Source organism: Bufo bufo, chromosome 2 (assembly GCF_905171765.1).
Source record: "Bufo bufo chromosome 2, aBufBuf1.1, whole genome shotgun sequence".
NCBI lineage: Eukaryota > Metazoa > Chordata > Amphibia > Anura > Bufonidae > Bufo > Bufo bufo.
In genome coordinates, this window is record NC_053390.1 from 42,670,525 (window position 1) to 42,685,164 (window position 14,640).

Sequence of the window (14,640 nt, forward strand, 5' to 3'; positions counted from 1 at the left end):
TAACATTTTAAAAACAAAATCGGTAATGCATGGAAGCCTAAAGCCCTAGTGATAAGTGGGCTCATGCTCTGAAGATTTTTTTTTTATACATTCCCCCTCCACCCATTTGGACATTTTCAGTGACACTTAACAAAAAATGAAACCCAGTATAAAAACCAGATGACAAACACATGTTTATATCCAATGCCATTTAGGATTGTATACAAAAGAGGACGATAAAAACCACTTGATACAAGAAGTATCTTAAATGATTGCTTGTCTCCGGTTCCTAGAACCTTTGTTGAAATAAAATAAAGTCTCAGATGCAGATGTAGCAGATCTGACTTTGTCATCTGATAACCTATGCATGGATGGCAGCTGTACTACATTGACAAGATCAACCCTGCTACATCTGTATAAACAATCTTCCAAACCTAAGCATATTCTATATGCATTTTATATAAAGGTGTGTTCCCATATAAATTATAGATTCTATAATAAGCTCTTGATGGTTTTATATACATCCTACTGGTTGAAAGTCTCAACCACTCAGAGTCTTAGACAGCTCCTCTCCAGTTCTTATGGGAGGGTTAGTAGCTCCTTCTGCAGTCTCTATGGAAGGTTAGTAGCTCCTTCCTCAATTTCTATGGAGGGTTAGTGGCTCAGTTTTCAGTCTCTATGGAGGGTAAGTAGCTCATTCTCCAGTCTCTATGGAAGGTTAGTAGCTCCTTCCTCAATTTCTATGGAGGGTTAGTAGCGCTGTTCTGTGGAGCTGCTAGGTAGGAGGTCATATCTGCCATTGTATATCACAGCTCCAGGTGGGTAACATATAACATCAGGTTCCACAGGGTTGAGGGGAACCATGCCATGCCCTTGCTCATCCTGCTCTGGTTTGGTGGTGGCAGTGAAGGGGCGCATGTTGGTAAGGGATGGGGAGGTCATTCTCCAGAAGAGGTTCTTCAAGGCTTTGCGAAATTCCCTGCGCATCAAGCAATAGAGAATTGGGTTCAAGCAACTATTGGAGTGTGCCAAGCAAACCGTAATGGGGAAAATGTAAGCCTGGGTGGTGAAGTACTCATAGCTAAACTGGACAACATTCAACTTGATCAAGATCCCCCAGGTAGTCAAAGCTTGGTTTGGTAACCAACACAAAAAGAAGGAAAGGACTACAATGGTCACTGACTTGGTCACCTTAGATCTCCTCTTTGTGCTGGAGGAACTTACATTTCGATCACTGATAAAACGAACCAGGAGTAGGTAACAAATGGTGATGATGGCTAAGGGGATGACGAAGCCCAAAAGAACCTTCTGTGCATGGTAGAGCCCCAACCAGAACTGGGCATTGCCATTGTTGACCGGAAACTTGACCAAGCAGAGGACCTCACTGGATACAGTGGCAGTGGTGGAGAAAATAGCATTGGGTAAAGAAGCAACGATTGCCGAGACCCAGATCAAGACACTCACCCACTTGGCGGAGCATCCTATCGGTCTGCGCTTGGATTTCAGCGCTGAAGCCACAGAGTAATACCTGGCCACGCTCATGGCCGTGAGGAAGAACACGCTGGCGTACATGTTCATGGCCGTCACGTAGGACACTATTTTGCACATGGCTTTGCCAAACAACCAGCTGAAGTCCAAGGCGTTCTCCACCGCCCAGAAGGGTAAAGTCAATACGAACTGGAAATCTGTAACTGCCAGGCTGGTCACAAAGAGGTTAATGGAAGATTTCTTCCACCCTTGCTTGGTCTTCATGAGGTACAGCACGAGGACGTTGCCTACTAGTCCAAGAGCGCACACCACGGAGTACACAATGGAGATCATGATCCTCACTATGGCAGCGCTGTCTACTATGATGTCAGATTTCTCAAAGTTGAAGCCCCTGAAGAAGTCCTGCAGAGACTCATTGCTCCTGTTAAGTTGCCTCTCCTCAAAGAACAGTGGGAAGATCCTCTGCTCTGCCTCCTGCATGATTGCTGCTACTTAGAAGTTGAAGCCCATTCCATGATACAAAGCTCTCAGTTAGGTCCCAGGAAGTCCAACCTGCAATCAGTCCAGATTGCAAATAAAGCAATGCTATATCATCCATGAAATGCAGGATCCTTCCTATGCTGTTGGATTAGGAAGCAGAGAGTTGTCAGCCCAGCAGAGGTGTCTACAGAAGGTGCACAGCCATACGTGTCCATCCACCAGTGAAGGGAAAGTCTGCATGACTTCTGCATGGCTCCAACTTATATTTTCACACTGAACCCTCCTCATTCAGGTCTATCCCTGAGCTGGAGCATGCGCAGTATGTTGCTGTAGCTGTCCAGGGTGCTGAAGAGATGATTGCAGGGAGCAGGACTGACAGGTGCTCTCCAAGGTGCTGAGCTGCTGCCTCCAGGGAGCACCTATGTAATAATCTACACTGTGCATGCTTTATGAGCTTATGTATGAACTGGAGGCAAGTGGGTGGTGGTGAGGGACTGGAGAGTGGAGGTGGTGCCATAAACATCCCCTATACATATATATATATATATATATATATATATATATATATATATATGTATTCAGAAAGACAGTGCATGTAATTTGCAGGGTCTGCAATATTTCCCTCTGTAGGACCCATCTAATGTGGGGATGGATACGATGTAATAAGCAGAGGTGTAAATATTTATGACAGACTTGCAAATTTGTATCAATGTTTTATTTAGAATTTACACAAAACTGAAACATAAAAAAAAAAAAAAGGAAGGAATAATCCTCAAATGTCCACTAGGGGGAGATGATGTTATAAGTTCTTGGAAACTGCTGTTTGCCTAGGAGGAGGAAGCAGGGGGATCAAGTAATTTTTGAACGGTAAATCTATTTTTATGTTGTTACAAGTCAATATATATATATGATCCTTGTTATAATATTCCAGGACTTGTAATGTTCTACAGGTTTGTGATTATATTGGAAAACCTGTAATGGGAGGTTCAAAGATGAGATGATAAAATGCCTTATTATGGCTCTTGAGTTATATTTTGATGGTTCCGTAGGGTTAACATATTCCACCAGAGTTGGGTCAGGCCTTTTTTTCCAGGGGGGCAATCTTTCTTTTAGGGATCATACACACGACCGTATGTATTTTGCGGTTTCTTCAAAACACGGATCCATTGTAGCAATGCCTATCCTTGTCCGCAAAACGGGCAAGAATAGGACATGTTCTATCATTTCTGCAGGGCTATGGAACGTACATACGGAAGCGGACAGCACACGGCGTGCTGTCCACATATTTTGTGGACCTATTGAAATGAATGGGTCCGCATCCTATCCGCAAAAAGATGGAACAGACACGAAAACAAAATACGCTTGTGTGCACGTAGTAACTCAGCAATTTTTTTTTAATTATTGATTGTCACATTCCAAGAGCTATAACTTTTCTTTATATTTATGTCAATGCAGCCGTATGATGGCTTGTTTTTTTTTGTGGGACAAGTTGTAGGTTTTAATTGCACCACGTTAGGCTACATATACCGGTAATCATGGACTGGAAAAAAAAAACAGCAGCAATACCGCCATTTATTTAAAGGGGTTGTCCGGGTTCAGAGCTGAACCGGGACATATCCCCATTTTCACCCAGACAGCCCCACTGATGTTAGCATCGGAGCATTTCATGTTCTGATGCTCTCCCTTGCCCTGCGCTATCCAGGGCTCTTTAATTTACAATAACACACTGCTGGGTGGAGGCTTCCGCCCAGCAATGTGTTCGGTGACGTCACCGCCGGCTCTGATGGGCGAGCTTTAGCGCTGTCCTAGCCATTTTACAGGCTAGGGCAGCGCTAAAGCCTGCCCATCAGTGCCAGTGATGTCATCGGGCTCACTGCTGGGCGGAAGCCTCCGCCTGGCAGCCCTAAGGAGAGCTCAGTACGTCACCGGAACTCCAAAAAATGCCTTTGCCCTGCGCGATTTAGCTCAGGGCAAAGGAGAGCATCGGAGGATGAAGTGCTCCGATGCTTAAGTCATGGGGGCTGCCTGGGTGAAAATGAGGATATGTCCGGGTTCAGCTCTAAACCCGGACAACCCCTTTAAGTAGTAAATTAGCAAAGGTCATTTTTTGACATAAATAACATGATAACTTAATTCTCTTGGTCAGTCCGATTACAGCAATACCAAATGCATATACGGTAGTTTTCTTTTTTAAAGTTATACTAGTTTTATGCAATAAACTCCTAAAACGGCCAAAAATGCCTGTACTTTTAAAATATTAAAATATCTATCCCATACGACGAATGACGTAACGGAAAGAAAAATCTAAATGATTCGATTTGCCATTTATTTGTTTCTTCACCTCCACCAAAAAATTTCAAGTGCAGATCACCCCACAAAAAATGAGCCCCCACACAGCTCAGTGAATGTAAAAGTAAAATAGTTATGGCGGTCAGAATATGGCGATGAAAAGAAAAAAAAAAAATATATATATATATATTTTTTTTTTTTAAGTATTACAACAAATGGACAACCATACAAATCTGCTATCGCTGTAACTATACTGACCCAAGAAATGAAGAGCATGGGCCAGTTTTATCGCAAAGGGATCTCCGTAAAAACATACCCCATAAAATTGTGGAGGATTTGCGTTTTTGTTTCCAATTCCACTACAGTGTGTGGTGCAACTCCTTCCACAAAAAGCAAGCCCTCCTAACAGCCGGTTCAGACCTGAGCGTTTTAAAGCGCGTTCCTACGCGCTGTAAAACGCTCAACAAGGAGAAACCAATGCTTCCCTATCGGCATGGTCCTCACCTGGGCGTTTTACAGCGCGTACGATCGCGCTGTAAAACGCCCGACGCCCCAAGAAGTTCAGGAGCTTCTTTGGGGCGTAGTGTCGCGCGTTCCCGCACATAGACTTCCTGGAACGCGCGACACTGGGCGTTCACTTGTCTCTGTATGCGCATACAGAGCGTACGTTCAGTACGCTCTGGTGTGAACCCAGCGTTAGGCTATGTGAGAGGAAAATTAAAACAATTATGGCTCCTGAAAGGCAGGGAGTAAAAAAAAATAATATATGGAAACACAAAAATAGAAAATCATCTTGTCCTCAAAGGGTTAATAACAGCTGTAAAAAGGCACTTCAGGAGCTATTAAGGGGTTAAAATAAAATGTGAATTTTCCTTGGCAGAAATCGGACTCTGGATTTTTGCTGAGGATGCAGCACAGTTTGCAGTTTCTACTGCAGGACGATTACCCCCATCGTCATTCAATCCGCCCAAAATGAGTAGTCTATGGTGGAAAACCGTCCGGAAATATCCCTATGTATGTGAAAGGGGATGCGGATTTCATGCAGTTGTGCCTCATGCTCATATCTGTACTCAGGAGGCATCTTCAATCTATGCGTTTATAGGGCTTATGGATATCGAAGATGGCCAGGATGGAGAGCGCCTGAATACCCAGGCTGCCTGTATGTCATATGGATGGTCATTCAGATTTATCCCCTTGTGCACTTCGCTGTATGTCTGTGGAGGCTGAAGGGGGAGCATGGAGCAGGCTCCCGAGATGACCCCACTCTATATGCAGCAGATGCTGGCTGAGCAATACAGCTGGTGTCTGTTGGCAATGGCTGCGATCGGAAACAAATCTGATCCTGTTTTTTTTTCTCCCAGGCTGTGAGCTCTGCGCTGCGATTGGCCAGCGCTACAGCCTAGGAGAAGGAGACGCCCAGGAGAACAAGGGTAGTCTCCTCCTACTATAACCTAGTGACCAAACATACCGGAGGACATAACGGGAGAACGGAGCGGCGCCCAGGGATAATAGTAAGTGCAGTGAGATCCCTGGGCGCCGCTGTACAGATCATGACACTTTCACAATGTTTTGCCAGATGAAAGGTCCTCTTTAAGGGAAAAAAACTAAACCCTATTGGGGTTTACACTGATTGTTATTGAACCAACGTGCTGTAAATATAAAGTCTATTCAAAGGTCAGTTTTTTGGAAAAATTTAAGGTAAAAAAACCATTGTGTGATCTCAACTGATGAACAGTGGATCTTCGTTTGCTATCATTATGTCATTTTTTGGTGCACAACTCTTTGCTGGATAATTCCTTAATATATCGGTGTAGTGGTCAGACCTCTTTATTTCTGGTACAGATATCCAAATTCCCTGCATAGATGTAGATTTAAAAGATAACATGTCTACAGCCACCACTAGGGGGAGCTTACTACAAGAAGATATGTAAATCAGCCTATATACAGCAAACACGGGAGGAAGCAGCTCAGATTACTGTATACAAATATATACAGCCACCACTAGAGGGAGCTCAGGAGATTACTGTATACAGATATATACATCCGCCACTAGAGGGAGATCAGGAGATTACTACATACAGATATATACAGCCACCACTAGAGGGAGCTCAGGAGATTACTACATACAGATATATGCAGTAATCTCCTGAGCTCCCTCTAGTGGTGGCTGTATATATCTGTATGCAGTAATCTCCTGAGCTCCCTCTAGTGGTGGCTGTATATATTTGTATGCAGTAATCATCTTTCTAGTGATGGCTGTATATATCTGTATGCAGTAAGGTCCTGAGCTCCCTCTAGTGGTGGTTATATATATCTGTATGCAGTAATCGCCTGAGATCCCTCTAGTAGTGGCTGTATATATCTGTATGCAGTAAGCCCCTGATCTCTCCTAGTGGCGGCTGTATATATCTGTATGTAGTAATCTCCTGATCTCTCCTAGTGGCGGCTGTATATATCTGAATGCAGTAATTTCCTGAGCTACCTCTAGTGGTGGCTGTATATATCTGTATGCAGTAATCTCCTGAGCTCCCTCTAGTGGTGGCTTTATATATCTGTATGCAGTAATCTCCTGAGCGCCCTTTAGTGGTGGCTGTATATATTGGTATGCAGTAATCTCCTGAGCTCTCTCTAGTGGTGGCTGTATATATTTTTATGCAGTAAAGGTCCTGAGCTCCCTCTAGTGGTGGCTATATATATCTGTATGCAGTAATCGCCTGAGATCCCTCTAGTAGTGGCTGTATATATCTGTATGCAGTAAGCCCCTGAGCTCTCCTAGTGGCGGCTGTATATATCTGTATGTAGTAATCTCCTGAGCTCCCCCTAGTGGTGATTGCATATATCTGTATGCAGTAATCTCCTGAGCTCCCTCTAGTGGTGGCTGTTTATATCTGTATGCAGTAATCTCCTGAGCGCCCTCTAGTGGTGTCTTTTTATATCTGTATGCAGTAATCTTCTGAGCACCCTCTAGCGGTGGCTGTATATATTGGTATGCAGTAATCTCCTGAGCTCTCTCTAGTGGTGGCTGTATATATTTGTATGCAGTAATCTCCTGAGCTCCCTCTAGTGGTGGCTGTATATGTTGGCATGCAATAATCTCCTGAGCTCTCTCTAGTGGTGGCTGTATATATTTGTATGCAGTAATCATCTTTCTAGTGATGGCTGTATATATCTGTAGGCAGTAATCTCCTGAGCTTCCTCTAGTGGTGGCTGTATATATTTGTATGCAGTAATCATCTTTCTAGTGATGGCTGTATATATCTGTATGCAGTAATCTTCTGAGCTCCCTCTAGTGGTGGCTATATATGTCTGTATGCAGTAATCGCCTGAGATCCCTCTAGTGGTGGCTGTATATATCTGTATGCAGTAAGCCCCTGATCTCTCCTATTGGTGGCTGTATATATCTGTATGTAGTAATCTCCTGATCTCTCCTAGTGGCGGCTGTATATATCTGTATGCAGTAATTTCCTGAGCTCCCTCTAGTAGTGGCTGTATATATCTGTATGCAGTAATCTCCTGAGCTCCCTCTAGTGGTGGCTTTATATATCTGTATGCAGTAATCTCCTGAGCGTCCTTTAGTGGTGGCTGTATATATTGGTATGCAGTAATCTCCTGAGATCCCTCTAGTAGTGGCTGTTTATATCTGTATGCAGTAAGCCCCTGAGCTCTCCTAGTGGCGGCTGTATATATCTGTATGTAGTAATCTCCTGAGCTCCCTCTAGTGGTGACTGTTTATTTCTGTATGCAGTAATCTCCTGAGCTCCCTCTAGTGGTGTCTTTATATATCTGTATGCAGTAATCTTCTGAGCACCCTCTAGTGGTGGCTGTATATATTGGTATGCAGTAATCTCCTGAGCTCTCTCTAGTGGTGGCTGTATATATTTGTATGCAGCAATCTCCTGAGCTCCTTCTAGTGGTGGCTGTATATGTTGTCATGCAGTAATCTCCTGAGCTCTCTCTAGTGGTGGCTGTATATATCTGTATGCAGTAATCTCCTGAGCTTCCTCTAGTGGTGACTGTATATATTTGTATGCAGTAATCATCTTTCTAGTGATGGCTGTATATATCTGTATGCACTAAGGTCCTGAGCTCCCTCTAGTGGTGGTTATATATGTCTGTATGCAGTAATCGCCTGAGATCCCTCTAGTGGTGGCTGTATATATCTGTATGCAGTAAGCCCCTGATCTCTCCTAGTGGTGGCTGTATATATCTGTATGTAGTAATCTCCTGATATCTCCTAGTGGCGGCTGTATATATCTGTATGCAGTAATTTCCTGAGCTCCCTCTAGTGGTGGCTGTATATATCTGTATGCAGTAATCTCCTGAGCTCCCTCTAGTGGTGGCTTTATATATCTGTATGCAGTAATCTCCTGAGCGTCCTTTAGTGGTGGCTGTATATATTGGTATGCGGTAAAGGTCGTGAGCTCCCACTAGTGGTGGTTTTATACAGTATATCTGTATGCAGTAATCGCCTGAGATCCCTCTAGTAGTGGCTGTAAATATCTGTATGCAGTAAGCCCCTGAGCTCTCCTAGTGGCGGCTGTATATATCTGTATGTAGTAATCTCCTGAGCTCCCCGTAGTGGTGGTTGCATATATCTGTATGCAGTAATCTCCTGAGCTCCCTCTAGTGGTGGCTGTTTATATCTGTATGCAGTAATCTTCTGAGCACCCTCTAGTGGTGGCTGTATATATTTGTATGCAGTAATCTCCTGAGCTTCCTCTAGTGGTGGCTGTATATATCTGTATGCAGTAATCATCTTTCTAGTGATGGCTGTATAAATCTGTATGCAGTAAGGTCCTGAGCTCCCTCTAGTGGTGGTTATATATGTCTGCATGCAGTAATCTCCTGAGCTCTCTCTAGTGGTGGCTCTATATATCTGTATGCAGTAAGCCCCTGATCTCTCCTAGTGGCGGCTGTATATATCTGTATGTAGTAATCTCCTGATCCCTCCTAGTGGCGGCTGTATATATCTGTATGCAGTAATTTCCTGAACTCCATCTAGTGGCGGCTGTAAATATCTGTATGCAGTAATCTCCTGAGCTCCATCTAGTGGTGGCTGTATATACACTCACCTAAAGAATTATTAGGAACACCATACTAATACGGTGTTGGACCCCTTTTGCCTTTAGAACTGCTTTAATTCTACGTGGCATTGATTCAACAAGGTGCTGATAGCATTCTTTAGAAATGTTGGGCCATATTGATAGGATAGCATATTGCAGTTGATGGAGATTTGAGGGATGCACATCCAGGGCACGAAGCTCCCGTTCCACCACATCCCAAAGATGCTCTATTGGGTTGAGATCTGGTGACTGTGGGGGCCATTTTAGTACAGTGAACTCATTGTCATGTTCAAGAAACCAATTTGAAATGATTCAAGCTTTGTGACATGGTGCATTATCCTGCTGGAAGTAGCCATCAGAGGATGGATACATGTTCTCATTCTGTTTACGCCAAATTCGGACTCTACCATTTGAATGTCTCAACAGAAATCGAGACTCATCAGACCAGGCAACATTTTTCCAGTCTTCAACAGTCCAATTTTGGTGAGCTCGTGCAAATTGTAGCCTCTTTTTCCTATTTGTAGTGGAAATGAGTGGTACCCGGTGGGGTCTTCTGCTGTTGTAGCCCATCCGCCTCAAGGTTGTGCGTGTTGTGGCTTCACAAATGCTTTGCTGCATACCTCGGTTGTAACGAGTGGTTATTTCAGTCAACGTTGCTCTTCTATCAGCTTGAATCAGTCGGCCCATTCTCCTCTGACCTCTAGCATCCACAAGGCATTTTTGCCCACAGGACTGCCGCATACTGGATGTTTTTCCCTTTTCACACCATTCTTTGTAAACCCTAGAAATGGTTGTGCGTGAAAATCCCAGTAACTGAGCAGATTGTGAAATACTCAGACCGGCCCGTCTGGCACCAACAACCATGCCACGCTCAAAATTGCTTAAATCGCCTTTCTTTCCCATTCTGACATTCAGTTTGGAGTTCAGGAGATTGTCTTGACCAGGACAACACCCCTACATGCATTGAAGCAACTGCCATGTGATTGGTTGACTAGATAATTGCATTAATGAGAAATAGAACAGGTGTTCCTAATAATTCTTTAGGTGAGTGTATCTGTATGTAGTAATCTCCTGAGCTCCCTCTAGTGGTGGCTGCAGGCAGAGAACATGATATGTTTTAAATCTATGTCTATGCAGGGGATTTTGAGCACCATATCTGTTTCAGTATCTGGAATGGACTTGTGTAGAGCCACCACTTCAGACAACTCATTTTACAGGTGTCTTGGTGTTGAGGGACTCCGGACCATCGTAGTCATCAGTTGGGGTCTCCATGCTCCCTTACTGATAATCATCTCTCCTGTACATTGGTGATAAAGTTAAATAGCTAAATTCCCCTCTTTAAAGGGGTTGCCCAGAATAAAGTATAAATGACATTTGACTGTTTTTTGGAAACAGCACCACCTCTGTGTGCAGGCTATGTTTGGTATTGCAGTTTGAGTGGATAGGAATGAGCTGCAATAGAAGACACGGCCTACAGAGCAGACTGTTCCCCCCAAAAAATAAAAAATAAAATAAAAATAAATAAAAAATAAATCCATGTTTTACATTGTGGACAAGCTCCTTAAGAAAACTCTGTAATATATATATTTTTTTTTATTTCATTAGTATTCTCTCTCCATACTGACAGCTGTCCCTGTTTAAAGGATCGGCAGCCTTGGTTTCATAAAGCAAACATGATAAGACCTTGAGCAGGTCTAAGAGCTTCCTAAGCAAAGCGCACAAGTGCTAATTACTGACATTAATCATGTGTAATCATGGGGTTTGTACACGTATGCACTTTTCTCCCATGATTGGGGGCTGTTTTTTTTACACTTCAGTGGAGGCCGTGGTGTCACTAAGGGGGAGGGGGACCACTTAAAGATCAGTTTTACATCACTACCTCCATAAACCGTGGTGCAAACTATAATTGCATTTGACACTAATGGTGGAAACAAAAAAAAAAAAAATGTATAAAAGGTGATTTCCGGCCACTATTTCCCTCAACAAATGAAATAAAAATAAAAAATCTGTGCATTTGACATGTTTTGCAAAAATATTAACGCCTATGGATATCAAAGGATTTTGTCCTACAGCAAACACTGGGATGTGTCAAGATATAATACTTTTGCTTTACCCGAAGGATGGTGGATAAGCATCGAATCAGTGGGGGCCCAACCGATAAGACCCCCACCGATCAAGGGGTCCCATGCCCCCGTTTCAGTGACACAGTGGTTAAGCATGTGACTTGTCTCTCCATTCATACAGGGGCACGGTACCCCAGTTCTCATGGGCATCCCACTCCTGGAACTAATGAATAAGGGATGCATTTCTATTTTGGCCTTATTAAAGGAAACAGTGAAGCAAAATTCAATTCAAGTACACATATGAACGGGTTGAACACTTTTGCAATTGGCTTTTTTTTATTTTAATCTTACAGGGATTATTCCATGATCAATGGAAAAATGGAAAAAGATACATACGTAATCTGGTACATGACAATCCCTTTGTAAGAAAGCTAGAACCAGCCCTGTACCTCACATGGATCCAGAGACCTGCCCTTTCATTGCTCCAATTGTTCTGCTAGATTTATTTCACTCTGGTAGTTTAGGGGGCGTGTCCTTTCTCAGAGGGCGTGTCCTGTCTGCTGCACCTAGTTTCATTTGAAGAATGGAACTGAGCATGTGCGACCAAAGAAATTAGAAAAAGAGCAGACAGCAGGTGGCGCTATGCAGATCGATTTCATTGAATAACTAAGTAGCTATCATAAATTTTTAATTACATGCAATTACAAAAGTATTCAGATCCAGGGGCTGGTTTGAAAATGGTAGAATATTATTCGCGGGACAACCCCTTTTAATAAAGCAATCCGCTGAATTGTGAGCATTTTGGGCTGCAATAAATATTCAGAGTGTTGAATTTTTAGGAGGTTCAATACTTTTTGAGGTCAGGTCCATGAGTCATTTTTAATTGGTTATTCATGAGGTCTTTAGTTTTACAGTTTTTTTAATGACTTTTATTACCTGCGATTCTGTAGCTTTTTTGACATTTTATATGGACATTTTCCAGGTGTTTTTGACATTCTATGGAGAAAAATGCATTACAAACCTCATGCAGAATTTTGATAATGCCTGAAATGACTGATCCCCAGATATCGCGTGGGTGTTTGCAAAACTGCATCTGATGAATGGGGCAGTGGTAGAAATAGAATAGGACGCTTTCACAAGCAATATGGCCGGTAGGTTAGAAAGTGACCCCCTCAGGGATGCACTCAACACAGTAGATAAAGGGAAAACCATCATGTAGCTGAACGTCATGTGTGGAAGCATATCTATAGAACCAAATTACAAACACCACACATGTAATGCAAAAAAGCATCTTTATTGTGTCTCCTTTAATACGACATACATCACATAAATATCAAAGATAATAAAAAGGTCAATGCAGAGAGCTGCTGAGAGAGTGATATCCCCAATCTCTAGGTCCCCATGTATATCTCACTCATAGGCATATCATCACTATAATGGGGCATTAAATCCCTGAAACATAAACATGAATTAGGTCACCCACCATGATCGATGCCCTGTCTGTCAATCAATGTAGTTACAGTACATTCCCCAATATTCTATCATATCATCATATGTACATGTCAATATAGTAGGGGATCACCAGACCAAACTATCACCTCACTTTATCCAAAAAGGATTTGAGGTGCCTCCCTGGTAGGAGCCAAGAGGCATACAACAAATACAATAAAACACTGGCACTGAAATCAGTAAGACATACAGACCGAGAGCTGGGGGGGCAGAACAAACCTCGACGTACGTTTCGCCGCACTTCCTCTGGGGGCATGTCAATCTGATTTAAACCCATGCTTTTATACTCCATTCCATCCAATATATCCCTCCTACTTAATTATCTATCAGGTTTTTACCTGTATTATGGAGATAGTAATTCCCGCATGATGCGGGTAGCATCCTGGGGAAATGGTGGTGAAATCCCGCAAAACACAGCGGGATCGCCCAGATGAGTTTAGATCTCTGCCCAAGCCTCGCGGTATCCATCAAGATGGTTCGCTCCCATCCTTACAAACCCTGGACATGCGCCCCTCAGTCAAGACCAGGCGCCATCTTGGCAATATGCCCACATCAGACTCAATCAAAAGACTAATCCGATGCTGAAATAGGGGTAGACAAACAACCATATATTTATAAATTAAATCCACCACAAATCTAATGATGCTCAATATAATTCTTATGTGTCAAATATAAAATATAAAATATTAGGCATGCGTATGAAAGGGGGAGAAGTTAGAGTAAAATAACAATTTCCACCCCCCTATAAATCAGATGATCGCCATCTTTGAAAGGGGTACTATGTCCATATCAAATACATAACATAATGAAAGGTATAGATTGTACTAAGAGACATAATGTGTCTCTATATATGTAAAATCCTATCCCTACCCCATCACTTAACCCTCAAAACCATATGGTTCTGTAAAAATATAAAATCTTGGCTTGGATGATCTAATTTGTAAATATGTCGAGTTCGTCTTACATCTTTTAGTGGAGGGTCTTCCATCATATTTAAAGGACACTATGGACAATTCTAAAGAAAGTAGAGGAGATCCAACTTGAACCTGATATGATCATCGCGACGTGTGATGTAGAGTCATTGTACACCTCAATTAGACATAAAGATGGCTTGAAGGCGGCAGACTTCTTTTTACAGACTACTAATATGGATAACAACAAACGTAAGTTCATTATGTCTTTACTTGAATTTGTTTCGACCCATAACTTCTTTCTGTTTGGGGACAGCTCCAGGGGGTGTTATGTGCGCCCTCATATGCAAATTTGTTCCTGGGGTTGTGGGAGAGGGAGATCCTCCAGACGGATCCCCTGCCGATGGCTAATAGAGTACAATACTGGGGACGCTACATTGACGACCTTTTGATCATTTGGCAGGGGACAGAAGAGGAGTTTGGGTCTTTTATACAACAACTCAACAAAAATGATATGAATATCAAACTTACGTTCAAGACTAGCCAGACCTGTCTGGATTTCCTGGATGTGTGCTTTCAGATTGATGGTGAGGGTCTGATTATGACGGACCTCTATAGAAAACATACCTCAGTGAATGCCTTATTACATGCAAAGTCAGCCCACCCAGGTAATCTTATTAATAGTATACCGGTTGGTCAGTTTTTCCGAGTGAGGAGAATATGTTCAACTGAGCGATCCTTTGAATTTCAGCCTGAGGAGCTCTGCCAGAGATTCTATGAGAGGGGCTACAGCACACGTTCGATAGAAGCAGGATATGAGGGAGCCAGTAGATCTAGAAGATCAGATCTATTTTACAA

General features: G+C 42.8%; 1 protein-coding gene across 1 annotated transcript; it reads right to left on the bottom strand.

Moving 5' to 3' along the window:
- Window positions 1-729: 729 nt before the first annotated feature.
- On the bottom strand, window positions 730-14,407 carry RXFP3 (relaxin family peptide receptor 3). The gene is made up of 2 exons (XM_040419604.1): window positions 14,314-14,407; window positions 730-1,955 (listed from the first exon to the last, which is right to left on the bottom strand). Exons 1-2 carry the CDS (start codon window positions 14,405-14,407, stop codon window positions 730-732), a joined length of 1,320 nt encoding a protein of 439 aa, XP_040275538.1.
- Between the last annotated feature and the right edge of the window lie 233 nt (window positions 14,408-14,640).

What these genes read in the sequence shown, in the direction of transcription:
- RXFP3 (XM_040419604.1), bottom strand. Translation starts at nt 14,407, where the DNA reads ATGTTTTCTATAGAGGTCCGTCATAATCAGACCCTCACCATCAATCTG. An exon ending in AGGTCTGGCTAGTCTTGAAC is followed by an intron (nt 1,956 to 14,313) that starts GTAAGTTTGATA and finishes ACTTCTAAGTAG; the next exon opens with CAGCAATCATGCAGGAGGCA.